Source organism: Mauremys reevesii, linkage group 13 (assembly GCF_016161935.1).
Source record: "Mauremys reevesii isolate NIE-2019 linkage group 13, ASM1616193v1, whole genome shotgun sequence".
Classification (NCBI taxonomy): domain Eukaryota; kingdom Metazoa; phylum Chordata; order Testudines; family Geoemydidae; genus Mauremys; species Mauremys reevesii.
The window spans coordinates 27,688,727-27,716,400 of NC_052635.1; the positions used below are offsets into that span (position 1 = coordinate 27,688,727).

Sequence of the window (27,674 nt, forward strand, 5' to 3'; positions counted from 1 at the left end):
TTTAGTTTCTGACCGATGGGATGCTGGTGAGGGAGATGATGGCTGACCCACTATTAACGAGATACAGGTAAAGACATGTTACATGGAGCAGATCCTCGCTGATGACTGGCAGATCCATAGCAAATGTCTGAATTTTTTCCCGGTAAAATGCAGTTAATAAACATCCCAAAGACTGAAGCTGATCTTGGCATTTGAATGTCAGCCTTATTAGGGAATTATAGGAAATAATTTACATGCAAACAGTGCCCCACCAATGGAAGATTTCTAAGGTAACTAAGTAAACCTGGGTAACCTAGCCCAGTGGAGGGTTTGCTTTTGTTCATTTAAAGTTGAACATCTGCTCCTCTGACTATGGTCACAAGCAGCCATTGGACAGATGCACCCTCACTCATATCTGAATCGCTGCCTCACAGAACCACTACGCAACACAGCACCACTTAGCGCCTGTTTCAAGAGGTCAAGAACCAGCAGCAGAGCTGTGGGAGGAAGTTTGCGTACTGTAGCATATGCTACACTAAATTCAGGGGAGTGCATGAAACAAAGACTTGGCATAAGTACAATTCTGAGCATTTTGTTTCAGTCCAGAGACATTTAAGCAGAGTCAAGAAATAAGCCCCCTGGAAAATGAGGTTTATAGTAGAAAGGGAAAACACCTACCTCACAACGAGGGTGTACTTGAAAAAGTTTCTGTGGGTCGGTAGGGAGGCAGTGGTAGAATTCAGTGTAGGGTTTGGGTTTTTTTTAGTCTCTTTCAGCTCAAATCATTTTTTTTTCCTTACTGCCATCCCTGCAGACACAATCTGAAAGTCAAGCTGGGTTCATTGCAGCCTGTGCATCAGTAACAATAATTTGCAACCAAAATTTAGTTAATCTTTATTATCCACAAACCAGAATGGAATACATCTCATGCTTTTATAGCTGTGCTGGCTCTGCAGAGTCAACAAGAGTAAACACTTGTTTTGGCTGGTTGACTAAAGAGCTGCAGTTTTTAATATAGTGACTTTTCAGAGCAGAACTGCACTTTCACTGTATAAACTGAGCTACTGAGAAGATGGTGTAAATGAAAACCAAAATCAAAAGAGGAAAAGCAGCAGACCACATCCCTAATGAAAAAATAAATGTTGATGATGTTGTTGAGAAGCATCTTTGGATGCAATGGCTTTATTAGTAGACGTAAATGAATCTCATGGAATTTGCTGTTCTGTTAACTTCTCACTCTTGTTTGGGTTTGCTAAATTAGTTTGCAAATCGTTTTGTCTGCTAATTTAGACCCACGTTTCCCCTCAGGATTATCACTAAAAACAAACAAAATCCCTAGCTCCAGGAAAGTCTGTATTGTGTATTAAGGATAGAAGAAATTCCCTTTTGCACCTCTTCAAAAAACTAGCTGGCCTTGATGATGCTTAATATACAGAATGTGTTCTATTCCCCCCTCCTGTTTTTTCCCTCCCCATTTCATTCCACGTTTCAATCTTTATTCTCCCTCCCCACACACCTACAAAGGATTGTTTTTTCTCTCTCTGCCCTTCTTCTCTCCACAATCTCACTTAAGTAGAATGTGAATAGTAACATCTGAGTAAACTTTCAAACCCATGTTATTCAAGAAGCTTTAAAATTAGGTAAAAGAAGCTTCCCTATCCCTGCTTGTAGTGCCTGGTGTTATGGTTAGTAAATTAAAATGTTATCACTGGTAATTTGCTGCATTTCCCTCTGTTTTTGAGAGGACTTTAGTTACAAACATACTTTGACTTTAATGAGTGATATGCCTAAAATTCCAGGCACTTCTCTGAAAGTGTAGGGATTTTGAGACAGATGTCTTGGTTCCAAAGGCAATCAGATCTGATTATTGAAACCTTGTCTTTCTGCTTTAACAGTGTCCTCATGCTGGATGAAGCCCATGAAAGAACCCTGTATACAGACATTGCCATCGGTTTGTTAAAAAAGGTTATTCCTCACTAGCTTCCCTTTTTAGTTTTTGTTTTGATTTTCACCATTAATCCTGCTGCACGGCTTGGTGGCCCTGTTGGGAAAAGTTTCATGAGGCAAGGTTTATAATGCATCTATTGGGCTAAACCCTTTCTTTATACACAGCCTTCCGCCTTCCCCAGCTGGCGCTCAGGTTCCACCCTGTTGCCTCCGCAACACATAACTCCTCTTTTCTTTTATCCCACATGGGCGTAAAGTAAGTATGTTTCGGTGGCTGCTGATAGTGCTTCCCTATGAGCGATCTGGTATGAAGTGACTGGTATCCTTGGAGATACTTTTGCCTGATTTCTCTGGCATGAGGAATAGGATTACCGAGATTATTCTGGAACAGGCACCAGTTAGCCTATCCCAGTGTTTGAAAAAACACTTGCACAGTCCTTACTAGATGAGCTTTAACTCATTCAGTTGTCTTGTGGCTTGTTAAGTATTTGTAACTAAGAGTTAATGATGGTCAGGATGTTGTAGGACATCTCACGTCTGTTAATCATTCCTGAGTGAATGGCTTTTCTCCGTTAATTTCTTACTGTTTGTCTTAGATTCAGAAGAAACGAGGGGATCTTCGAGTGATCGTAGCATCAGCCACACTGGATGCAGAGGTACAGTTTATGAGTTTGTTTTAAAAATTAAGTGAGCTCAAGTGGAAGTTTCACTTCTAGCAGTAAAGACATCTCGTCCTACATGGTCTGCTTATCTGCAGAATTGTCTGAATGGTGGTGATGGGCAAAAAGAACCTACAAGTAGTGAGATTGCTGTGTTTCTATTTCTTTGCAGTTTTGTTTGTTATGTAAGCTCATTTTTTGGAGCGTTATTTTAATATGAATCAGTTTCTGTCATGTATTTGTGGCTATTTCTTTCCTAAATGGCTGTTTTTATTTAAAGATGTTCCTGCTGCTTAATCTAGCTTGTTTCCTGTCTAATAAAACCAAAAGACTTAAGCCCTATATTGGTGATGACAAATTGACACAATCATTGATTATTAAAAATGTAAGATTATTAAATGATCTACTGCAGTAGAACCTTGCTATTTCTCACTAGTAACTCAACAGCCCATTGAGAATTATAGAATTTAGCTAATTAGCAAATAAACACAAAGTGAGACTAATGCATCAAAAAAAATTATACATTGTTAATTTAGCATTTAGATTTAAATTAGTGCCGGTAATGTGCCATACTTGGTAATAATCTTCATGTATATTGTAATATATTTTGTAAAAGTATGAGATCATTACAATACTCCATTAAATCTTTGAGGAGTTGTATACTATCAAAAAAATGTTGAATTTCAAATATCTTGTAGGTTAGATAGAGACATATTAGCCATGTATTTATACGTGACTAAATATTTTATATTTATTTTTATATATTATATATTATATCTAAGTATATACATTATATTTATATACAGTATATTTGTTACACATTTGTTACTAAATGGATATATTTTGAAACCTTGAGATGTAGTTAACTGCAATAATTACGGAATCCCTTATGTTCTTAATGTGTTGTTGATAACACATATATAAGAAATTTAATATATTAAATTAATCCATTAATAATTAACATGTTTTAATAAATATAAATCAGTTCCTTTCTGAAACACTTTAACTCTGATTTTTAAAAAGAGAGATCCATGGTCTGCATGTGCTTGATTACTGTAACTGAATGTGTAAATTGTTAGGTCAGCTGTAGGTGTACAAAAGTGTGCACATAATAACTACACAAAAGAGTTATAGGCAGGGATTTCCAAAAGGTCTCAAGTGATTTAAATACCCAACATCCACTGAGACTTAATAAGATTTGGGCACCAAAACCCTAGCCTTAATTTTTAAAAAACAAGGACTTCAACTTTATTAAAATAACAAATTGTCAGATTTGGAAAGATGAAAGATGCAAGTGACATTAACTTGACATTCTTCAGTATTCTCTAGGGTCTGCCTCAGTTCTTTAAAAAACTGGCTTAAAGTGGAATTTTTTTTATTTGCTTTATCAAGAAATTTAGAGATTTCTTCAATCAAAATGAGACCAATGACCCCAGTAAGGATACCAGCATGATCCTTACCGTGGAAGGGAGAACATTTCCGGTGGACATTTTTTACATACAGAGGTCTGTTCCTGTTTAATCCTTGTAAGTGGTGACTAGAGAAATATTCACCTATTACTTCAGATTACCTAGTTAGTGTCTGGGGAGTTCTCTGGGGGGAATTCAGTTATTAAGGAGACTTCAGTCATGCTTTCAAAATATTCCTACATGGTTTCGGTACCAACACATTAAGGTTGTAAAACTGAAATTGTTTTGCAGTTAAATGTGTCTTTCTCCTATTTTGTGAGCATCAGGAGCAGACTTGAGTGGAGAAGGGCTTCAGAAACCTTCCCCTGTTCCCTTCTCCTCTGGAGCAGACTTCAGACAAGTGCTGCAGGGACTCAGTGGCATCTTCATGTTCTCCTCCCCTTGGGGGCACAAGCCCAGTGTTATTTCATTATTTACCTCCCCTCCCTCCACAGAAGGGATATGGGAGAACCTGGCAGAAGCTTCGTGCTCCCTCTCCTCCACAGAATGGGATGGACAGGTCTGATGGCAGCAGTCAGCTCTTTTACCCCAGTGCTCAGTTTGCATTTTTGCTGATCAAAGAACTGTGGGTGTGATCGGTACATTGTCATGTATTAGTGAGTTATGTACCCCTCACCCCAATGCTGTTTGCTCCAGGTGCTACTGGGGGATGCTTAAAATGAAACAGTAATAATAATGAACTGCACGGAGAAGAACATCTAAGAAGTAAAGGAATTGCCACTCAAATCTAGGTAACAGTGTCTTCATGCACCATGCTGGGGATAAACTACTGCACCTTCTAAGCATCGTCACCACTTGTGCTGCACTTGGGTTTTATCTAAAGATCTCCTATTCAACTAATGGCCATCCCCCACCTTATCACAATGTGGCCTAGGTACCATGATTAGACATACAGTCTAAGTTACAGACAAATTGGTAGGTCTGGATTTTTGGTTTTCCCTCAGTTTGCTTTGAAAGAAATGTGTCTAGCCTCTTACAAATAAGTCTTTTCTTAATAATGTCTAAATTTTACAGGTGAGTTCGACACCTCTGGGGGAGAAAAGGTTTCTAAAGGAAACCCGGGCAGCCCCTTGATATCAGTGGGGTCACTCAGATAGCAGTCCATTAGGATCAGATGTTCAAATGAGCCTTCTAATTTATGCACCTCCCTCTTTGAGTACCTGCTAACTCACATTTGTACAAACACGCCTTGACATGTTATCACATTTAGTATGGGAAAATGTCACTCTCTTCCTGCATGTAAATGGGAGCATATCCAAATTTTACAAAGGTCCTATAAAATAAAGCCTGTAGAATATTAGGAAATAGAAATGCTTGTGGCCAGATTTTCAAAAAATTTGCGTACAAGACTTAGGCAATTAGGAGCCTTTGTGAGTGCATTTGCAGTAAACAGTTTCACCGTTGTTTGAAAATTTAGCCCATAGTATTTGCACTAGAATTTCACCTGAGTGAGCCGCTTGTCATCTGTTAGGAAACAAAAATATTTAAAATATTGCTTTTTGTGGATAATTTCACTATAAAAAGCATCATACATTTTTGTAAAAGCTTATGATAGTATGAAGGGAACAAATGGGATGTTTCTGATTTGGCGGATATGAGATACAGGAAGGCCCAAGGGTTGACTGGTTAATTTTAATGAAGATACAGAATGAATTAAACGAACACGTGACTGATTTGTAATGTCTATGCAAAGTTAACAGTTTGTTCTTTTCTTACTAAAGAGAGAAGATTGTATTGATTCATGTATTTAAGACTTGGTTGTTTGTTTTTTTCCCCACAGCCCTGTTCCAGATTATGTCAAATCAACTGTGGAAACTGTGATGAAAATTCACCAGACAGAGAGTGATGGAGATATATTGGCATTTCTAACTGGCCAGGTACAGACAAAAGGGACTCTGTTCTCTTTTGCTTAAAGTCTCTACTTCGATGTATGCTGGAGTTTTCAAAGCACTCATCCTTGGTATAACTCTGCTTCCATTAAGGCACTGGGATTTCTGAAATGAATGGAGCAGAGTTAGGCCAACGCTGAGCCCTTCTGAAAATCCTACCTGCAGAGTAAATTAGATTTCTCAAAATCAAACACTTGGTGCTATGGTGAGTTATGCCCTTTGATGTTACTGTGCACTTTCATTCTCACTGTCCGGAGAAACAATGCAAAACTTTTACGTACTAGTCTAACTCACCAAGTTATTAAAATGCCAGTAAATCCTCATTAATCAGTAGAAATTCCAACTGTGATGACTATTAAGGTTTTAAGTTTGTAAGATTGTGTCAGTTAAGTTAAATATCTTTAAAATGACTTGACCAGTAATATTTCAACCTAGCTGGTACTTCAGATAAAGAAATATTTTCCAACTTGCTTTTTAATTCCTGCTATTGTATAGATTTTAATCCCCTTCTGACAAGCTTTTTATTACTCTATATGGGTGCTATGGAGCAACGTGACTGCAAAGCCAACAACTGGACAGTAACTATTGCTATCTTGTTAGTGTAGGTTCCTACTTCAGATCTGAGCTCTTTGGGGCAGGGACTTTCTCTTACTAGGGGTTTATGTACACATGAATTTATTCAGAAATAGCAGAATAGGTGTCCACAAATGGACTTATTCAGGAATAGCTATTGTACTTTAAATTAATATGCTACCTTCATTGAAATTAACTTTCAAGTGTGGTCAAGTCCTATCCATGTGTTTGTAAAACGCTTAGCACCAAGGGTGCCCTGATCTCAGGTGGGTCTTCTAGGTGGTACTGTGATGCACAATAATAATAACGGTGGTTTAGCCAGGTGTAAGCCACCTGCGGTCCGTGGGTCGTGTGTAACCCATCAGGGTAATCTGATTGCAGGCCGCGAGACATTTTGCTGACGTTGACCATCTGCAGGCAACCCTAACCCTAACCTCCCATTGGCTGGGACTGGAACCCTAACCCTAACCACTGGGAGCTGTGGGGGGCCATGCCTGTGGATGGTCAACGTCAACAAAATGTCTTGCCTCCTGCAATCAGATTACCCTGATGGGCCGCATGCGGCCCACAGGTTGCTCACTGCTGGGTTTAGCTATCCTGTGTTAAGAGTGGGAAAGATTGCAGGTGAAGGAAGCCTGTTGCTGTCTTGCATGTCAAATTTCTTGTTTAGTGCAATTTCTTTTCCTGACCATGTAAATAAAGGGAACAAGCAAAGCACTTTGGGTAACATTTACATCTCATTTTATTTCTTTTTAGATTGTTTATATGCTTTTCTTTTAGGGGTTGAATTGGGCTGACGCAAGGAAGCAAGGCAAATTGGTGCTATTCGTAGCGACTGACATCTTGTGCTCCAGATTTCAAGCTTTTTTTAAAGAAAAATTATCTAGCCCCTATTGTTGCTAAATTAAGTTTTGAAAAACTGAGCTAACTGATGCAGTGGTGTTTTGTCTCAGTTTGCAGGCAGCCTGAAACAAAAGTTTTGAAAGGAGTCAAATGCCATTAATTTCAGTTGGGTCTAAAATCTGAAGCTAAGGCAGTTCAGATGTCAGTATTGTTAACTATTTCACTCCTGATCAAAGCATAAAAGAGAGAAGAGGGATGATTGCAATATGAAGTTCTTCACAATCTAGTAACAAGATACTAGAGACAAACTTTGTGTGCACCTTTTTCTTGTGCAACTGGGAGTGAGTTGTGCAATTTTACGGCTTAATCTCTATTGGTCTGTTTTCTGGTTTGATATGGTTCTAGGAGGAGGTGGAGACCATAGTTTCTATGCTAATAGAACAGGCTCGTGTCCTTTCTCGCTCTGGGATGAAGAAACACCTTCGAGTTCTTCCCATGTATGCTGGGCTGCCTTCCTCGGAGCAGATGAAAGTGTTTGAGAGAGTTCCACACAGTGTCAGAAAGGTAAGGCTGCCATATATAATACCGCTATAGTGCCTGTCATCCAGAAGGATTCCATAGCTCTTTATAGATTGTGTAGATACTGCCCACCCATCATTAGAATGAAGCAATCTCTGATTTTGCCCTAAGCAGTCTTTATGCACCAGCTATCATTGCCTATCAGTATAGAGGGAATCATTTCATGTTCAGCTACTGCAAACTCTTCTGGCTTCCGTCTAGGTCTTCCAGCTTCTCAGTCTTCCCAAAATGTGATGGCTATAATAATCTTTCCCTTCCATCCACCTGATCAGTTTCTCCATTCTTAAGTCTCTGCACTGGCTCCCCAGGTGTTTCTGCATTCACTTCACGCTTCTCATCCTCTTCTTTAAAGTACTCTGCACTTGCGTACTTTTCCAATTGGATTTCTTCCTTCAATTTATACAGCTGAGACAGTGTGTCAGTAATAAAAGGAGGCTTGGTGGCACACTGGGCTAATGCTCTAGAATTGGATCTGAAGAAATTAGTTAAAACTTGTTTGCACTTGTTTGACTCCTGTTAGCCTGTAATGGACACTTTTCCACATCACAGAGCTACCTTGCAATTGGGAACAATTGGCTTTTCTGTTTAGGTGAGGCCTATGTCTAGAACTGAGATATATTGGCAGAACTGCCTGGAGTGAGCTATCATAGCTTTTGCCTTTGCTTGGCTTTAACTAGTGCTATATCATTCACTCGCTGTTGGAGGGAGATGAGCAATTGGAAAGTTGCCCCGATTGCTCATGAATCTGATACTGGTCAGCAACGACGAGGATTTAATTTTTGTTATTTCAGATGAACTAAAAATTAAACTTCTCTGTACTCTGCTATAGCATTTTCTTGCAGCTCTTTACATCAAAGGTGACGAGTGTAACTTTAAAGGGAAACTGTCAGCTTAAATCAACCATCCCCATTTTTGTTGTTGTCACAAGTGACACCTGAGATTATAACAGAGAGAAATTACAGAGAAACATTTTTCTCATTTTCAGTTTTTATTTGTTAGCACTTTGTATATAGTCAATTTCATGATTTTCCTTGTATTGACAGTTTCCCTGTTTTTTGTTGGGAGAGAACAGCAGTTTAAACAGGAAAATGCTTGTAAAATCATAAAAATTGACGGATTTCAAGTTGTCAATATCTCATTAGTGTGATGTGAACTGCTTCATCTATGTATAACCTCTTTTTGCTCTCAGGTGCATTCCATGTAGCTTCTTTAACTGAGTTATTTCCAAATTGTTCCTATCAGAGCCCTATTGCACTGACTGCAGGTTTTAACACTAATAGAAGTGGAAGGTCGCAAAATAACTTTATGTTCTCTCATACGTTTAGGTGATAGTGGCCACCAACATTGCTGAGACATCTATCACAATTAATGGGATTGCATTTGTGATCGACTGTGGCTTTGTGAAGCTTCGGGCCTATAATCCAAAAACAGCAGTCGAATGCCTTGTGGTTGTCCCGGTATCTAAGGCATCAGCTAATCAGAGAGCAGGTCGTGCAGGCCGGAACCGTTCTGGAAAATGTTATAGACTTTACACAGGTAGGTGGTGTGTTGCACAGGAGATCTTGCTGTTGTGGGACGTACAGCTAGCTTTACCAGTTTCTATTCACAAACATTAAATCATGAAGTAAAGAATTGGAATCTATGTTTCAGCAGGAACTAGTGACTTCCCTTCACTACTCACATGGATTAGTTAACCCAGGTCTCTAAACAGTGCAGTCTTCACTGGCCTCAGACCCCTGTCTGGAAGTGATTCAGCATTTCTTAACAAGAAGTATAAGTCAGTTACATATATTCAATCAGTAATAAAACAAAACAGTAGCATATGATAAATACATAGGTGAACTGATTGTCATTATTAAACGTTAACTTGGTGTTTATTTTACATTTTCTACTCTTGCGATGTGTGCTTGTGCTTCATCCTGGACACCAGTACAAATATTTTAGTTACAACAGCCGATAAAATTAGGTCTCTTCACATCCCACCAATTCACTCTTCCCACCAGACCTTCACCAGCAAAAGCCTCGCAGCATGACCTGAAAGTCAACAGATTTGTTGAACAGAGGCAGGAAGCAAATTCTATAGTTAACTTCTCACCGAGAATACACTGTCTCCATTTCACTCGCAATTAGATCAGGGTGGTGTTAGTATAAAGTTCCTTGGCTAACTTTGATGGTCTTTGCATCATGCGGACATCATGGTAATCATCCACCAGAGGCCTCATACTAGTAGGTGTTAATCAAATTCATCAAGTTATGCTGTATTAAGTTGAACAATTACAAAGGAGCAAATATGTAATAAATAATTAAAACTTCCAACAGCTTCAGAAAATCTTCCCCACAATATATGCAGGTCACACCCCTTTGTATGCAAATAAACTCACCCATGCATGCATGTTATACAAATTTATAGACATAGTACCCCATTTGTGCTGCACTTTCAGAGTCTCTGAAATTGAGGCCCTTTAATAAAATGCAAAAGCAGGCTGATAGAGACACATGCTGTGAGACCAGCAGTGATTGCAAACCTAAGATGCTGCTCTAAGTCTGGACCACAAAGTCCACTAAGCAATGCATTCTTGTTGATATCTCTGGGCAGCTGTAGCCTGAGAATTTACTCCAACTCATTCTACCTATTTATCTGTTATGTTTTGTTCTGTATTATGTTTGAAAAGGCTCTTTCAGATACTGCGTCTACCAAAGACGTATGTCTGGAAATCATCCGAATAATTAAAGGTAAAATTCCCTGCTCATGTGATTCCTCTTGCAACATTAGCTGTCATAAACAAATGCTTAGCTTGTTGAGTGAAGGTCAGTGAGGCTGGCGTAGTGAGATTAGTTGTTATAAATGATTCAGTCAGTCAACTGGTAAGCTTCAAAAACCTGCAGTCTAAATACTTAGCTCTTGGCTATTTCCTTTTGTGAGGGAAGGCTTTTCAGTATAACAGTGTAGCTGCTTGCATGTTTCAGATTCCCTCTCGTTTTCCTGAAGCTTTAAGATTTAAATAGGCCTAGTGTGTCTTCAAATTTCTAGGCTATCAGCTACAATTACAATTTTAAATGTAAACGTGGTCTATTCTGTGTATTTATGAGCCCACTGCTTGCAATCAGAGTACTACCATGGTTACTATTGCCTTAGTTCTAGCAAGAGGGTGTTCCAGCACTGTGTGGGAGTGAGAGTAGGGGGCACATGCTCTGTGTGTGGTTAAGATTAATTATCATAGTAAGGTTTATGTAATACCATATTAAAAGGGATCTTTCCAGTAGGCTGTCTGTACACTTCACTGTGTAGGTCTCTGGTTATGTTGGTCTGTGATTTAAAACACTCCATTGTTACAATGCATGTCTTGTTAACTGTAGAATGCTTTTCACTAGTGTAGCCCTCATTCCTTTGAAAATCAGATACCTGTTCCCAGATTCCAGGGAACAGCCATATTGTGAGCTCTTTCTCATCTGTGATCCCACATCTGACTAATGACCTCTTCCATATCTGAAACAGCATGTAATGCGCTACCTGGGGAGACAATCAAAATAATACTGTGGATCCAAAGTCAATAAATCATAGTTCTTAGTGTGTTTTATCAGTACTGCGACTTAGTATGCTCACTGGGGAGGGCAACTTTTCAAAATGACTTGTTCTTCTTTTGTGTTATTTCTAGCCACATGCAAAGGCTTTGTCTTTTTTCTTATGTTGAACAAAGACTTTCTACCTCTTATGTATTTGTACCACATTAACCAACTTTTGAGGCTTGAGTGTACAGTGGGGTTGGTTGTACTCATATCCATGCTAAATTATGTTGTTGTAGCTTACTGTTGAATTCTGATGAGTTGATACAAATGTCCAGATGACTGCATACCTGGCTGAAGTAAGCACTTATGGCAGTCTAGAGTAGGAATTTTGAAGCAAAGATCTTTATTTGCATGTCAGTATACAATGTGTAGTGTTCCAGCATTTTTCATGGAAATGCCAATATCTGGACTCCGCACTCACAAGTATACTCCAAATCTTTCAAGTTATTACCAGAATTTTTTTGTATGTTGCATAGTAGCTCAAACATCATGGCTATCATCGTGATTTTTAAAGGGAGTAGTGCTGGCACAAATGTGTGAAGCTCTTATTGCATATGAGTTACTTTGTGGGCTGGGAGAGCCAGTTTAATTCTGATAGTTTTAGCTAAGTCTTCACTGCAGAAAAGATTTGTTTTTTACAACAAAATAGTGAACTTGATGTAAAATCCTAATGGAGACAAGACACAGGTATTTTTTACCTTGATGTAGCTACTTGAAGTCAGTACCGGGTGTGGACTATAGGTTTGATGAAGTCACAGCATTAGAATGACAAGTTAACTGACTAATGTAAAATACAGCTTTTGTTGGCCTTGTAGAAAATATTTTTCCTGATTTGGGCCTTATAAGGAAAATATTTTAAAAAGGGCTCTGTAAAATAGCAAGTGGAGGTTAAAATACAAAAACCCAAATAGTAATGCTTTATATGCTTTTAAAAAACTCATTGCCCATGTATTAATAACAGGACCCTGAGTTATTCTTCCCAATGTGAACAGACATTTTCTTCTTTGTAAAAAGCCTTTGCAAGCATTTTTCCATTTAATAAAAATGTTTGCTTTCAGAATGTGTGCACACTTGTTTGTTATTGTCTGACTGCTTAGAAACACGGATCTGTTGAGAAAAAAAGATTAAATATTTAGTTTTGAAAAATGTGTATAAAGTCGTTAAAAAGTTAATTAAGAAGTATGTCAAATGTGGAGCCCATCAACCCTGACAGTCCCTATTTAAATAGTTTTATTTTTATATTGAATAATAATTTTGCCCACTAGGATTCAAATCGCATAAATGGTGTGGTGAGAGATGTAAGCTTCTTTTATTTGACTTCCAGTCATTTTTGGTTCAGTTAGCACCTCAGTAGTATGTACACTCCCATTAACAATGCTAAACTGAAACTGGAGACAGTGAGAGGATATTGGCTCAATATAATCAGTGTTTGAATCTGAAACATGATCACATGGAGCTTTGACTTCTCCCCCCACAGAGGAAGACTTTGAGAAGTTGCCTCAATCTACTGTTCCTGAAATGCAGCGCAGTAACCTGGCTCCTGTTATCCTGCAGCTGAAAGCTCTGGGGATAGACAACGTGCTCAGGTTCCCCTTCCTGTCTGTAAGTCCTGGGTTCCTGTTTGAAATTCTGTATTACAAGGATTGTCAAACTTCTTCATAGTGTGGACCACGTAACAGAAATATCTTGTTGAGCACCTCCTTTTCTATCTGTCTTATGGACCACCTCCTAATCAATGTACCATTTGTAATCATGTAACGTTCCTGTGGTAGCTACAGTAGTGGCTTATGTGATTGGTTGGCTCTTCCTTGTTTCCTGTTGATTCTACAGATATCCAGGCTCTTCTTTGCAATAAAGTTCCTGGATGCCTGTAGATGCACCTGGAAACCAAGACAAAGATCCCATATTATGTGACCTACCTGTTCTCTGTGGACCATCAGCAAGTGCTGTACAGACCATCTGAGGCCCAGGGGTCATTGTTTGCTAACCAATACTCTGTTACTTTGGAAGAAGCAATTGATGACCTAATATTGTGTTGTGGAGGAGTATCAGATTTCCATGATTCTGCCAGCACTACTGAAATGCCACTATTTTTAGACTGTTGTATAGTTTGTATTTGAGAACAAAGAATGAGCAAGAATGACTTTGAACAACTTAGAAGGCGAAACCCCTCAATTTGTCCAAAGTAGAATTGTGGAGGCCTTTCCGTGAAGTGGAGAAAAAGATAAATCAACAGTATCAAGCCTCTGCACTTACTTTAATTTTTATTAACTAATGGCAAGTAGCAATCATTAGAGACTTTGTTTAGTGAATCTCCTTGTAATGTTTCCAGTTACATCTGCATTGATAAACCCAACACAATAGAACTTAAATTGAGAGAATTCAGGAAGCAATTGGTCTGACACTGTAATAGTATCACTATGTTGGACAATCCAAGTTTGTGTTTTTAGCTTGGACTTATTCCATGTGGTCACAGGATCTTGAGAGCATCATAGTAGGATGCAGGAACCTGGAGAGGGTTTTGAGTTGTGGGTCTAATGAGCCAGGCTGGTCGGTTGAGGACATCAGGTGATGCTCTGAGACATCTTCCACCATCTGTAGGAGCAGGCTGGGGGAAAATACTGCATCTGGGAAAATGGGACTATAGAGGGCTCGAATTGGTGCCTTTGAGGCAGGAATACTCCTTGAAGAAGGACAGACTTAAAAATTCTCACTAGGAAACTTCATGTATTCCCATATCAGTGACAGCTTAAAAAAGTTTTTTTCTTTACAGCCACCCCCTGCGCAGTCTATGGTGCAAGCATTAGAGCTGCTGTATGCTTTAGGAGGTGAGCATGCTACACTTTCATTGTTGTATTTATAGTCTGTTACTAAAGAACAAATCCAAATCAATGTGTATTTTACAGAGTCCTTTTTTTTAATGTGTGTGTGGGTATTAACTTGAGTATTAACCAGATCTTTATTTTCGAGAATACTATTTGTACTAGATTCTATTGTGGTCTCAGTCCACGACTTTGTCAATGTACCTCAGTCTTGACTTGTAAGTATCTTCTATTCCTTTTCCAAACAAGAATACCCAGGAGTTTTAGAAAGGCTGTAAACTCTCATGCACAGAGAATAAGCATAAGCCAGTCTTTAACTGCTTTCAGAGTGGTACCCGTGTTGGTCTGTATCAGCAAAAACAATTTATTTGTTAGTCTCTAAGGTGCCACAAGTACTCCTCTTTAACTGCTGTGATTTAGGAAGGAAATATTATTCCATTATTGTCTATTGCATAGTTTCTTGCACTTGCCTCTGAAGCATCTGATATGTGCCACTGTCAGAGATGGCATACTGAGATAGATAGACCACTGCTCTGGCTCGCAATGGCAGTTCTTGTGTTCCTGATTTTACAATATTATGAAGTGCTCATTAGGAACTAGGTTGAGGATACTAAGTTGATCAGTACCTAAAGTTAGGCACTTAAATTGACATTTGTTCACTTGGATAAATTGCTTGGCACTGAAGTTTTTAATTGGTACAGTGGATATGTCTTTCATTTTGTGTTGCATGCTACAGCCGTAACAGAAACTTGTAATTTTTCCAGTAAAAAGATGCCACCTTCACACTCCATTAAGAACTTTTGATAAGAAAGCTAGGGAGTAAAACAAAACAAAAACATACCTATCCTCATTTCAGAAGTATCCGAAACAAAGACTATGTGTTTCCCAGTTGAAACATTGGGAAGAGGGCAGTAAGTTTGCAATACATTGCGCAGGCTTCTGCGGCTCCAAGAGGCTTGTGTTTGTTTTTTCCTTGCACTCATGGGTGCCGTGCTGTGACATACAGCATTAGAGCTGTAAGTTCTTTTGTGGCCATGGTTTTCCATGTGCTCGTTCCGTTCAGTGAAAAGAGGAGGAGAGAGTTTTCACCTGTGAGGTAGTTGATTGTTGGCACCCCTTTTGAGCTGGGAACCAGTGCTCTCCCATTGGCTCAGAAGTGTAATGCAAGGGTAGATACACAGCAAAACCACCTTAGGGAGGACTGAAACTGAGAGGCAGATAAGATCCCTGATTAGCTCTTTGATGTTCTGCCAAAAATCCTGCACCCTTGGACAGAATCGCAGAAAGGTGCAGAGACGTTTCCCACATGTTTTCTAGAAGCGCAAGAAATGCTGCTCACGCTGCCATTCCGCTTGGAGCAGGTTGTGTGTTTTGTTCAGATTCAAACTGATACTCTCAGATATCCAAGGGATTTTTTGATTTTATTTTGGAGGCAGTAACTGCAAAGTTAAAGTTGTGTTGGTGTCTGCAGTTACAATAGGGATTAAATCCCTTTTTTATGTGAGTAAACTGATGTATAGCTGCACATTTATATTATTCTTGATGCTCCCTGCAGTAAAAATAAGCCCATTCATGGATCAGGACCCCGTGGTGTTAGGCATGGTACAAATACCAAACAAATGATAATCCCTGCCCCAAAGAGCTCACAATCTAAGTAACTAGTTCTTCGGGTAGAGAATGAATTTTAGTTCTTCAGGTAGAGAGTCCTTAGACTGTAAGCGGCAAGTCTTTTCTTTTTGTAAAATGACATAACTCTGTGCTCAGTAATAATAATTTGAAAATCAAACTGTCATCCTTCTGTTCTGTGCATCATCACCAACAACCATCATTCTGGAGCTAGAATGTAGCTGCTGATTTAGCTACTGATGCATGAGGCAGAACAGATTGCAGCTAACTTTTCCTGTAGCTGGAATAGCCACTGTAGTGCTGATATTAAATTATTTTTGTCAATGAGCCAAGTAGATATAACTCAGAAAAATGGCACCCTATCACCCCAGAGACTTGTTCTGTATCTGCTAGCCAAGCCCAGTCTTTTCCTCTCTTATCAATGCTCTTTTTTTCTAATAACTTGGAAGCAAATTCCAAAAGAGTAGGTGGAAGTTTTCCTACAAAACTTACTTTGCAGAGTTAAATGGTTTCCAAATGGTGTATACAAAATGCGTTACAGAATGTATCTCTGTGACCATTGTATTGCTGCATTGACCTTGGTGGTTACATATTTCCTGAATTACTAGAGGTGCCAGTAGAACTTGGTCATGGATTGAGTGGCTTGTGTGTCTGCAAGAAGCTAGTGTTTATGTAAATATAGTGTTTGCTTAAAAGTACTGAGGACTCATGGGAAAGTTAATGGGTATTTATAAAAGCTCCTGATTTCCCAGTTGGATACTTGCTAGCTCAACAAGCTTTTTTGTGAGTTTCTGCTACATATTAGCTGATGGCACAAAGATTAAGATAATTTTCTATGCTATTTTGGTCTGCTGTCTGAATACTTAGTATTATTCTTCCAGGTCTGGATAAACATTGTCGCCTAACAGAACCTCTTGGTATGAGAATAGCAGAGTTCCCTTTGAACCCTATGTTTGCAAAGATGCTGTTGGAATCAGGTAGGTAAAAGGCAAGGTGCCATCAATAGTCTTTTGTGTTGCATATAAGATACTGTCTACCCAGGGACAATAATACTTAGTGTATCTAAAAGAAGCTATAGTCAACTTTGGTGTGATACATAGTTAAGAAGTCAAGAAACCATTTGATACCATCAGTGCATCCCACGGGCCTTCCTGTAATCTTAACTTCAGAGTTAGTTTATCTAGTATAACTTGGCATATTTATATTCATGACCCGCAAGTATTGCACCAATGTACCTTACAGGGTTTGAAAGTGATTGGTCCCCATGCCAGCAGGAAAATGCTTAGGGGTTTGTTGTGCTTTTGGATCAGGGCAACATCTTTTACAGAGTTGTTCAGCTTCCACAAGGTTACCTCTTAGGTAATAAACAATAAATAATAGTTCCCAACTGCAGGGCTCAGTGGTATAATAGGAGGCCACAATCCTGCAAAGACTCATGCACATGCTTAATTTTATGCATGGAGAGTAATCCTATTGAAGTTAATGGGACTAGTTATGAGGATAATTTTAAGAACATGTATGAGTCTTTGCAGCGCAGTGAGTTAATGCTTTAACCTCTGATTTCTGATTACCTGGTTTGAAGTGCTTGCTAAGGCCACCAGTGAAATAAGTTTATCTTCAGTTCAGTCTCCAGTGAAAATATGTATTCATCACAGAACCAACATACATTTCTTCACAGTTGATGCCCTGTTCTCAAGGACTGAAATATAGAGAATGGGGTATATTAGCAAAGCTGTGTGTTGGAGTGAATCTGCCCACACTGTTCTGCAGGCAGAGCTGCTTTTTGATATCTTTCACAAGCTTCATAATTTGCCAAGTTCTCTTTTAAAGGAAAAGAAGGAACAAACCTTTTTAAGAAAAGTTGTTTTTAATGTATGCCCCAGTACATACAAGCATACTTTGTAACAAAGGTCTCTCTTAAATATGTAAAAAATCATACATATTCTTTATTTCTGTACTCTAAGTGCAGACAAAAACGTAACAGGCATTTCCTAGTCCTTGATTCTAAGGTCTGTGTATGACAACATGCAGATGCGATGGCAGAGCTGATTGCATGTACCTGATTGCTGCTGCAGGGACTGAATGATCCACTGCTGAGAAATTCCTAAATGTCCCCCCTCCAACTCCCCATCATATGTTACAAAAAGGGGCTTTTTTATCAGCAAAGACCTCCTTTGCAATGAAATAAGGGTTTTTTCCCCCCATCGTTGCTGTAAAATACTTTCTTCTGGAAAATCTAAGAGTAAATTTCTCCTTCCTTTTTTATGATATTATTTATGTTTCATAATCTTGGAAGCAAGAAACTTTATTTTCTTTCACCACTTATTTTACAGGAAACTTTGGCTGCTCCCAGGAGATCTTGAGCATTGCTGCCATGATGCAGATTCAGAACATCTTTATGTTCCCTCCAAACCAAAAGGCTCAGGCTGTAAGTTCGGTGTCATAATTTTCTTCACTTAATCAACATCTTTGAGTGTCTGCCAACTCTGCTATTAATATCCGATAGGGACATGCAAAGTCTGACATGCTAGAGTGGAAGTGAGTTTTCTGTCCGTGCCAGTATTGCTCGGTAATGGAGAAAGGGGAAGCTGCATGGTAGTGAAACCTGCAGACAGTCCTTGGCTAATGATGGAGGCCTTGTACTACAGAAGGTTAGGAAAGTGTTTGGAAATGTTAGGATCATAAGTTGGTATTGGTCTGTTTTGGGGTGCATGGAAAGGAAGATTGTCCGTTTTGAGCTTCCCTTTGAGAGAAAAAAGTAAATTTATTTTCAGGCTGATAAAATTATTTAATATGAAATGGTTAATTCAGAGGTAGAAATCCTCCTGAGTCTAACCTTACATACAGTAAGTAAATCCCATTTCCTTTGTGCAAATGAGTTTTAATTTCAGTTTTAGAGCTCTGCCTTGAAAATATAGTATGTTGGATAGCGAAACATGCATATCAGTTAAGGGAGAGGTGTTACATGATAAGAGTTAAAGGTCACTAAATACTCAAGACAGTAAGAACTGAGGGCAGCAGGAGCGACCTTTGAAAAAAACTAATTTATATATAAAAATACATTTCTTCCCTTTTTTCCAGATCAGGAAACACAGAAAATTTGCTGTGGAAGAGGGAGATCATCTCACTATGCTTAATGTTTATGAAGCTTTTATTAAAGTAAGCAGGTTAGAGTGCATGTGGATTCCTGAGGATGAGGAAGGGGAGAGGGTGGGTTCCAGTGGTTTTAATGCCTGATGCTCAAAACTAAGGGCAGGTCTACACTAGAAACCCTACTTCAGTGCAGCTGCAGTGTGTCTGGTGAAGATGCTCTGTGCTGACAGGGGAGTTCTCTCCTATCGGCATAATTACTTAGCTTCTGACTTTTGCAGAGGTGATGTCAGAAGGAGAGCATCTCCCCCGACACAGCACCAGTGTGGACAGCACCTAGGTCGCTGTAACTTGTCACTCGGGGGTGTGTGTCTTTCACACTGCTGAGCAATGTAAGTTAGATCGACTTAAGCATTAGTGTAGACCTGCTGTAAAAATCCTAGAAGCTTGAGCCTATGTAAGCTATGGACCCAAGTGTCTAATATACCTTTTTGTTTAATTAATTAACGGCTACATTTGTCACAGATGCTCACATAATCCCACTGCGTTGGCAAGACGTAAAGTCTGTGGCTGTGTAAGGCACAGGCCCTTAACTGTAACCTCCATATCTTCAGTTATCCTGGGACATTCAAAGGAACATGGGAAATTCATGTTCTCATTTATTGTCTGTTGATAGTTTTGAATTTCAATGAAAGTTGGGCACCTGACTCCTGCAGGCTCCTTTTGAAAATCCCATCCCTAATCATCATATAAAGTCTTGTCAATGGCTTAAAGTGCTTGGTGATCGGTGAGGTTTAATTGAAATCTTAGTGCTTGTCTAAATACTCAGGTTGTACATCCTTAACTATACCAGGATAGTACATGTGTAGGGAAAGGTAATAAGCTATACTAATGTAAGGCACGTATATAACTGTGTCTGCACTAGGAGCTCTACCCTAACCGAAGTTGTTACACTGGTACAAAAACTGTGTGTAGACCAGGCCTTAAATGTATTTTGAACTGATTATCTTTGTGCATGTTGGAAAACAAAGTACAGAGATGTCTACTTATGTCTTTGGGCCAAAAAAAAAAAAAGACTCAGATTTAATTTATACTGAGATGAAACACTTTTATGTGATAGTATGAAATAGCTGACACTGTTCTCCCCCACCACATCCCAAGAAATGAGTCAAATATATTAGGAAATAAGTGCTGGAAATGAGTTTATGAACTGGAAGCCATTATTTCTATTTGACATACAGTGTGCAAGCAGTGGCAGTTCATATGCATACTGGCTGCAGTTTACTTCCCACTGCAAATCGGTAAATACCAGAACACAGCACAGTGGTTGGGGAACAGAACTAGACTACACTTTGCAGTAGGGAGATTTACTGTGGCATTTGTAACTGTTCTTGTATTGTTGTTGCTATACAGCACAGCAAGAGTTCTCAGTGGTGTCAGGAACACTTTCTAAACTACAAAGGGCTTGTCAGAGCAACCACTGTGAGGGAGCAGCTGAAAAAGCTTCTTGTCAAATTTAAAGTACCAAAGAAATCCAGTGAAGGTAGGAGCCACTGAACGAGGATTTTTGTGTCATACCTGTTGGAGTTTATCTGAATATTGAGTCGCCCAACTGTCAGTTTATTTTCTTATTACATTCAAGAAATACTGTTGTCTTGTCAGCCTAAAAATAATGTATGTTAAATAAAACTGGGATTTCAAAATATACTTTTCCAGAGCAGCACTTGAGCCCATTTTTACAATTAGAATTTCTTCAAACCTTGGTGCCTTAATTGATAGCAGCAGTGTTGTGTAGTGGTAATTAAGAATAACTTCATAGATAAAACCTAATGGGAGATTTTCACGCACCCACCATTTATACCTTTGAAAATCTCTCATTACGATCAAGGCATTGTATAAACATTTTGGAGCTGATTTTCAGTTGTGCTGAACACCCCTAGCTCCTGTTGATTTCAGTTGGAGTTGCAAGTGCTCAGCATCTCTAAAAATCACTCTGCAACCACTTAATCCTCATAGTACCCTGTGAGATAGCTACGATTGGTACTATCTCCATGGGAGGTACTCTGGCACCTTTGTTTTTTACATAGTAATTGAGATTTATTGTGAAACCGGAGAGAGGGAAATAAAGAATCCTGAGTCTCTTGCTTTTGATGACAGAGCAGTATTTAGGGGATTTTTTTGTCATTGCATCAGCTCTTAGTTTATCAAATACATTTTGCAGAATAACATGTCAATTCCATTCTTTAGGTGACCCAGATCCTGTTCTGAGGTGTATAGTTTCTGGATTCTTTGCTAATGCAGCTAAATGCCACTCCACTGGAGCTTACAGGTAAAATATGTATGTAGATCTATATAATTCCTTAGAACTGTCCTTTTATTTAGCATGCTTCTATGAATTGACAGATCTGGATAGTCAACAAATAGATGCTTCTCTAGATAGACTAGCAAGAAAAGTTTTGTTGGTTCATTAAATTAATGAGGTCTTGCAGTGTCGCATGTAACAGTTTCCAAATGCTGTTTGCTTGTTTATCACCTCTCTTGTTGGTTAAATGATGACAGTTAGTAAGGTTGATAGAGGGGAATTTTTAATAGTTACTAACTAATGTGCTAATGTGAGCAGGAACTATAAATGCTTCAATTCCATAGCACCTCCAATGCACCTTAATCCAAGCCTTCAGGACCTTGTTCTTGTGATTTGGGCAGAAAACCATTCAGTGTTAGGGTTTATCTACACATGAAAAGTATTTTGGAATGATGTAGGGTATGAATTTAAAGTGAATTAATTATTCCTGATGAACTCCATTTGTTGATATTCTTATTTTGGAATAAGAATGTCTATAAATGGAGTTAATCAATCAGGAATAACTCCTCCTGTAGACAAACCCATAGAATGATAACTCCAAACTTTTTCACTGGTGTCTTGGCCAGAATTTGGGCCTGATCTCTGCAACTGAAAGGCCAGTGCATTAGCTTTGCACCTCTTTACTTTGCTCCAGTACCTTTCAGTACTCAAATTTATTAGCATTTTGACTGGGGCTGAAAGGTCACCAGTAAATAAATTTTAAGAATAAATTTGCAATTGCTAAATCTGAAATAATACCCTCTCTTCAAGGACTATCCGTGATGACCAGGAACTGCACATCCATCCCACCTCAGTGCTGTATGCAGAGAAACCTCCTCGCTGGTAAGCTAGAGCTGGTTTCATTTGTCTGCCTAGATCAGGAGGCACACCACATCAGGCATTGTTAGGAGATTCCCATTAATAACTCCGTTCTGCATCAGTGTAACAACACACCTGGAAGATCCTGATTTCCGGAATGTAAGTTCAAAGGAGGCTTCCTCTGCAATAGTCTTTAGGCAACATCCAAATAAAACTGCGAGGTGAGGAGCATATGGAAAAGTGGCATTAACGTGGTACTAAAAAGTATTAAGAGCTGTGAAGACGAGAGAGGGGAGGCAGGTGGCCCCTTCCTAAAAAATACCAGAATCCAGAGCCTTGTGCTGCAGGTAAAATCACTCACAGGAATTGCTCTCTGAGGAGGTCCCTTGACTATCTTAGTTCAGTGATGTTGATATTAATGTGGAGGCTAATGAGGCCATCCCATTTAAAAAGACAAATTTGAACGATACAAGGTAGTAGTTACTTTTATTACACACTTATATAGTGCAGTAAATGTACATGGCACACCGGGACACTGTTCCTCCTCCAGGAAGTTTGCGATCTAAAATGGAAGAGACAAAATACTTCAGGAAAAGGAAGGTGTGACAGTATAAACAGATTTGTGGAAGAAGTGGGTTTTAAAATGTGATTCTAGTCACATGTCCTCTTGGGATATTACATGTTTGTGTGTCATTGATTTCCATATCAAAAGTGCTCAGTAAACAAATGAAAATGTTTTTCTAATTGGCAGCCTAGCAACTGCAGCCTGGGCTCCTGGAGTCGAGCTAGGTTCTTGCAACCTTGTGCATAATCACCAGTGAGAAAAACTTTGCAGGCTAAATTAGGCTCTCAGTGACACCTGTGCAACTTGATTGTCTTTGAATAGTATCCTCAGTGACACCTGTGCACAGCGTTTGCACCGGTGTAGCTGATTGGAACTTAGCAATCAATTCTGTTGATGCTCAAGATGGAGATAGAATTCAGATCACTCAGTCTTAACTGTGCTGGTTCTATTAGAACTTACCTCCTCCACCTCCACTTGTTTAGTTGTGCTTTTAGGGCGTGTTCATGTGTGAATCAATATACTGGGCTATGGACAGTGTTCGCTTGGTTGATTTGGTTTTGCTCTTTGTTGTTAGTAAGGGAAGAAGGTAGTATTTTGCTCTGTGTTTTGTCTATCAACTGTGAGTATAGTGACGTCTCACTTCTTGTTTTAATTTGGTTTTCCTCAAATTTTAGATGCATTCGAATGGGTCAGTGGTTGTCTTGGGGAAGAAGGGAAGAGTGAGAACTTTCCTCTTGCTTCCATTCACTAACCCTCTGTTCTCAAAAGAGTTGCCCCCTCTAAGCAGCGTGGCGATTGCTTTGTCTTTTTTTCCTGTGTATGGAAGATGGCTCCGTGTGGTGAGGTTATGAACTGGATGAGTGAGAGAGCAGGGTGTGGGACTGGAGATGCTCTAGTCCCTGTGGAGGGTCATTGTAACAGGCCTTAGAGAGAACTTTCCTGCATTCTTGGCAATGGCTGCCTAGGATGTAGCAGATTATTTCTAAACTGGCGTGCTTGCTTTCTAAAGCTCAAAGCAGTGTATGTCCTGGCATTATTCAAAACACACTCTTCCTGACTAGTGCCTGCAGTCAGGGATCCCACCGTCATATTAGGTTGTGGAGCGTTACTAAACTCTGATGGGCCTAGAATTTTGCACTCAACCCTCGACATCCTTCTCAGTCACACTCCACCCACAACACCTAAAATCTCCCCTTTAGAGGTGTTTAGTATGAGAGCTCTTGGCCCCATAATTACAAGTTCCCCTCTCTTTTCTTCTTGTTACTCCCTCCCCTCGGTCTGTTCTTCCAGATGGTTTTGTGGAGATATTTTTTTAGTGGAGTTTTAAAAATCTTTTTATTGCCCTGCTATACAATACTCTGAGCACCTTGGTGGGCGTGGGTCGGAGGGCATTTTATAATTGACGCTCCTCCCGCACAGCAGAGACTACCCAATAGCATCTTCTACGTGAAATAACTCTGTAATCTCTATAGTGTGGAATGTTCAGACGGTCAGAACAAGTCCCTCTCTGCTATATAACATGGTCTCATTTTTTCTCTATCTGTGTTTTCAGGGTAGTCTACAATGAAGTCATACAGACCTCCAGGTACTACATGAGAGATGTGACTGCTATTGAATCCACTTGGCTATTGGAACTGGCACCTCACTTTTACCAAGAAGGAACGGTACGGACTCGACATAGACACCAAATGGTATCATTGCTGTATTGACAGCTCTTGTATTTAAAGGTTTTTTGTTTTTTTTTGCAGTATTTTTCTTTTGTTTGATGGGAATAGAAACAAATTGGGGTGTAACTCATTTAAGGGGATTTAATATATAAAACTCTGCTTTGCATTACCCTTGCAAGAGCTCTGTTTGCCATACAGGAGTACAGCGTGTCTAGACGCTAGCTCAGAATTGCATTTGTCTATTTGAAGTCCATTTGGAAATTCAGCACAGAACTAGTCTATCCTCAGAGATATGTGTTCAATAGCACTTCTCTCAGCAGTTCTGTTGACTTGCTGTAGGTAAGTGTAAACTTGAGATGGCCCGAATCGTCATGTGCCTTGAAAAGTCTTTCTTGGCAGTACCCAACACTATTATTTCAAGCAAATAAATGATAATTGCTCTGTTACTTAGGAAAATAAATTAGAGGTTAAAATTTGGAGTCATGAAAAGAAGTGTCCTTCTATGGATAAACTTAATACAAGTTCATTTGTGTACTTAGCACCTTACATTAGAGAGATTGGTTCAAGATGTGAGGTAGCTGGATGGATAGTTATATAACATGTATTCCTGCGGCCCCAAGGCACCATAACAATTAAATAGCAAAAATTAGGCTTCAAGCAGTTAAATTGGAAGTTGATTAGAGCCACAGGACCTGAATGAGGAGTAGTGGCTTGTTCTTTCTCTGTGACCTTTGAAATAGTACATCCCTTATTTATTAAAAAGGGTAATTGTTTTGCTTCCCTGTACACAAAGTGGCTCAAATGCACAAAGTGAAATAATAGAAAAATGAGCCACGTTGGCAGGTACCAATAATGACAGCAGGCACCACATTTTCAGACAGATGTTTCTTATTTTTTCCAGTTGATGCTATCCCTCTAGCTAAAAGCCTATTTAAAAAAACAAAAGCTTTGCTCTGGGCCTGAAAGTAGCCAAACTCTGGCCCTAGCCCCCTGAAAGGAGTAAGTGCCACAGGCAGGAACACTCAGCAGAGAGAGCCCTGCCACCAGTTCTGAACAGCAAGAGCATCCAGCAGATAACTGCTTCAATGGGGAACAGGGAAAGAGGTGACTTCTTAGGTAATAGGGTCCTAGACCAATGGCACATCCTTGAATAGTATCCAAAAGCAAACAGGTAACTAATGCAGAACATGAGGCATTGGCACAATAGCCTTGTAGCATCTCAGAGGCAAGCTGCTACATTGTGTTCCAGCTAAAACTTCTGAATCCTCTTCAAGGGTAGCCCTAAGCAGAGCTTGTTGCTGTAATGTAGCTTGTGAATGATGGGTATGTATCAATCACTGTGGCAAGGTCTCTCTCAGAGGAGATGCTGCAGTCTCTTGACTGATCCTGCATGAATAAAGGCCCTACAAGTTCTTGCTATCTGGGAAGACAGGAGCAGTGACAGATTGAGTATGGCCCCTAAATGTCATGAGTCATATCCACAAAGAGCATAGATGTACATCTTCAGTAGCTGCCACTTATTCCTGCCAACTTTCAGCACCTCGTCTTGTTTAGACTTTGCTCTCATTCATCTACCCACCTTCATTAGGCACTGTCAGAGCAGTCTCGATGTAGAGTGGAATATTATCCCTGTGCTTGTGACACTGAAGCTAGTCTCTGCAATAGCAGACTGTACATAAACACTGAACAGTAGGGGTGACCAAATGGGTGTCACGTGTGTGATCATTCAGGGAGGAAGACTAATTACTCAGTCCTAACCTTAGTGGAATTTGAGAGGTACTTACTATAAAGCAATGCCAAACAGCCTCATTCCACATGCATCATGAGATTCTGTGTGAATCTTCATAAAGCAATTCTGATGGGCAACATTCCAGCAAAACAATGATGTGGGAGTATCAGTGGCAAAGAGCCAAATTCTGATACTTTTCAGGGTGGGCATAAAATGGGCACACAAAGAGCAGTATTATTGTGAGGCTCTATTCAAGCTAGCCACTACCATCTGTGCAGGAGCAATCTGCATGGAATAGGAATATGCAGCTCCACTTGTGGAACAAGCCTCTTCCGATGTGGAGGGATCCAGAACGGAAACCTGTTAGTCTGTGTTAGAATGAGATCTGGTATTGTGATGCTCAAATGCAGGACAATACTGTAATAAAAACTTCAGACATGATTTTTCAAAAGATCAAGTGAAAATTACGTGCCTAATTTACCTGAGCAAATTCCATAGTTGCACATGCAAATAAGAGAATTGGATGTGGAAATGTAGCTAAATAGCCATGTGTGTGTGGTGGTTTTTTTGTTTTTTTTGGGGGGGGGGGTTGTGCACACTAATTTTGCACATAGTTTTGCATGCATATTTGTGAACTTGACCTCTTGAAAATCTGATCCCTATTGTCCATATTTCTTGGCGACACTGAAGGAGTTTTAGGGAAGTTTATCCTCTTAAAGATTTGATATGCCTATGAGAGCTTCTTATTATTACATGAACTTGTGAGTTCATTTCTTAGCAAGACATAGCAATGTGAATACGGCAGAGCATTGGCATTCTGTCCATGTAAGTGATTTCAGAGATTTTCTAAAATGTGAAACTTGGATAATTCATCTGTTATATAGGATGCTTATCATGCTATAAATGGACTTCTCAGGTGATTTGTAGATTTCAAGGCCAGAAGGAACCATTGTGATCATGTAGCCTGACCTCTTGTATAACACAGGCCATAGAACTTGCCCAGAATGATTCCTAGATTGAAGGGTCTCTACTGGGTATTCCATCATTCTCTTGGCTGAGGTGGTAATGACACTGCAAGGCAGGCCTTGGGCTTCTGTTGCTGCTGTTCAGTACACGTGCCTCAAGCATGGCATTAGAAGGAAATGAGCCAACATTCCCACTGTACCAAATCTGCCTCTGGAATCCTTGTGGCTCAGATCTTTACATGGATTATGATTAATTTGGAAGAGTTGGTGTTTTACACTATACCGATGGCTTAGGACCTGCCTATCTGGAGTGACCATCTCTCTCCCTGTGCGATATTGCCACCATTATGAAGATTGAAAATGCTTGATCTAAAAGCTCCTTTGGTTTAATAGAGACTTCACTCCACTACCATCACCCTCTTGTTTGGTCTGAAAGAGATCAAATCTGTTCAGCTTTGCCACATGCCCTAAGAATCATTTTCATCCTAGGGAGGGAAAGGTTTTGTTGTTTTTCTGCTTGCCTTTCCCCTTTTGCCCCAAGACTT

The 27,674-nt window shown here is 39.5% G+C and overlaps 1 protein-coding gene across 2 annotated transcripts in view; it reads left to right on the forward strand.

The window, feature by feature from the left end:
- Positions 1–27,674, forward strand: part of DHX35 (DEAH-box helicase 35) — a 44,843-nt gene that overhangs the window by 12,971 nt on the left and 4,198 nt on the right. Inside the window, exons 6-21 of one of the 2 annotated variants that reach the window (XM_039499397.1) lie at positions 6–67; positions 1,875–1,944; positions 2,523–2,582; positions 3,978–4,090; positions 5,835–5,931; positions 7,765–7,923; positions 9,264–9,474; positions 12,983–13,107; positions 14,279–14,333; positions 16,835–16,930; positions 18,287–18,381; positions 19,035–19,112; positions 20,457–20,586; positions 21,291–21,372; positions 22,156–22,227; positions 24,321–24,459. In XM_039499397.1, the coding sequence (XP_039355331.1) occupies positions 6–67; positions 1,875–1,944; positions 2,523–2,582; positions 3,978–4,090; positions 5,835–5,931; positions 7,765–7,923; positions 9,264–9,474; positions 12,983–13,107; positions 14,279–14,333; positions 16,835–16,930; positions 18,287–18,381; positions 19,035–19,112; positions 20,457–20,586; positions 21,291–21,372; positions 22,156–22,227; positions 24,321–24,459 (1,644 nt within the window). The remainder of the gene's footprint in view (positions 1–5; positions 68–1,874; positions 1,945–2,522; positions 2,583–3,977; positions 4,091–5,834; positions 5,932–7,764; positions 7,924–9,263; positions 9,475–12,982; positions 13,108–14,278; positions 14,334–16,834; positions 16,931–18,286; positions 18,382–19,034; positions 19,113–20,456; positions 20,587–21,290; positions 21,373–22,155; positions 22,228–24,320; positions 24,460–27,674) is intronic. The other variant, XM_039499398.1, reaches the window with a different exon arrangement.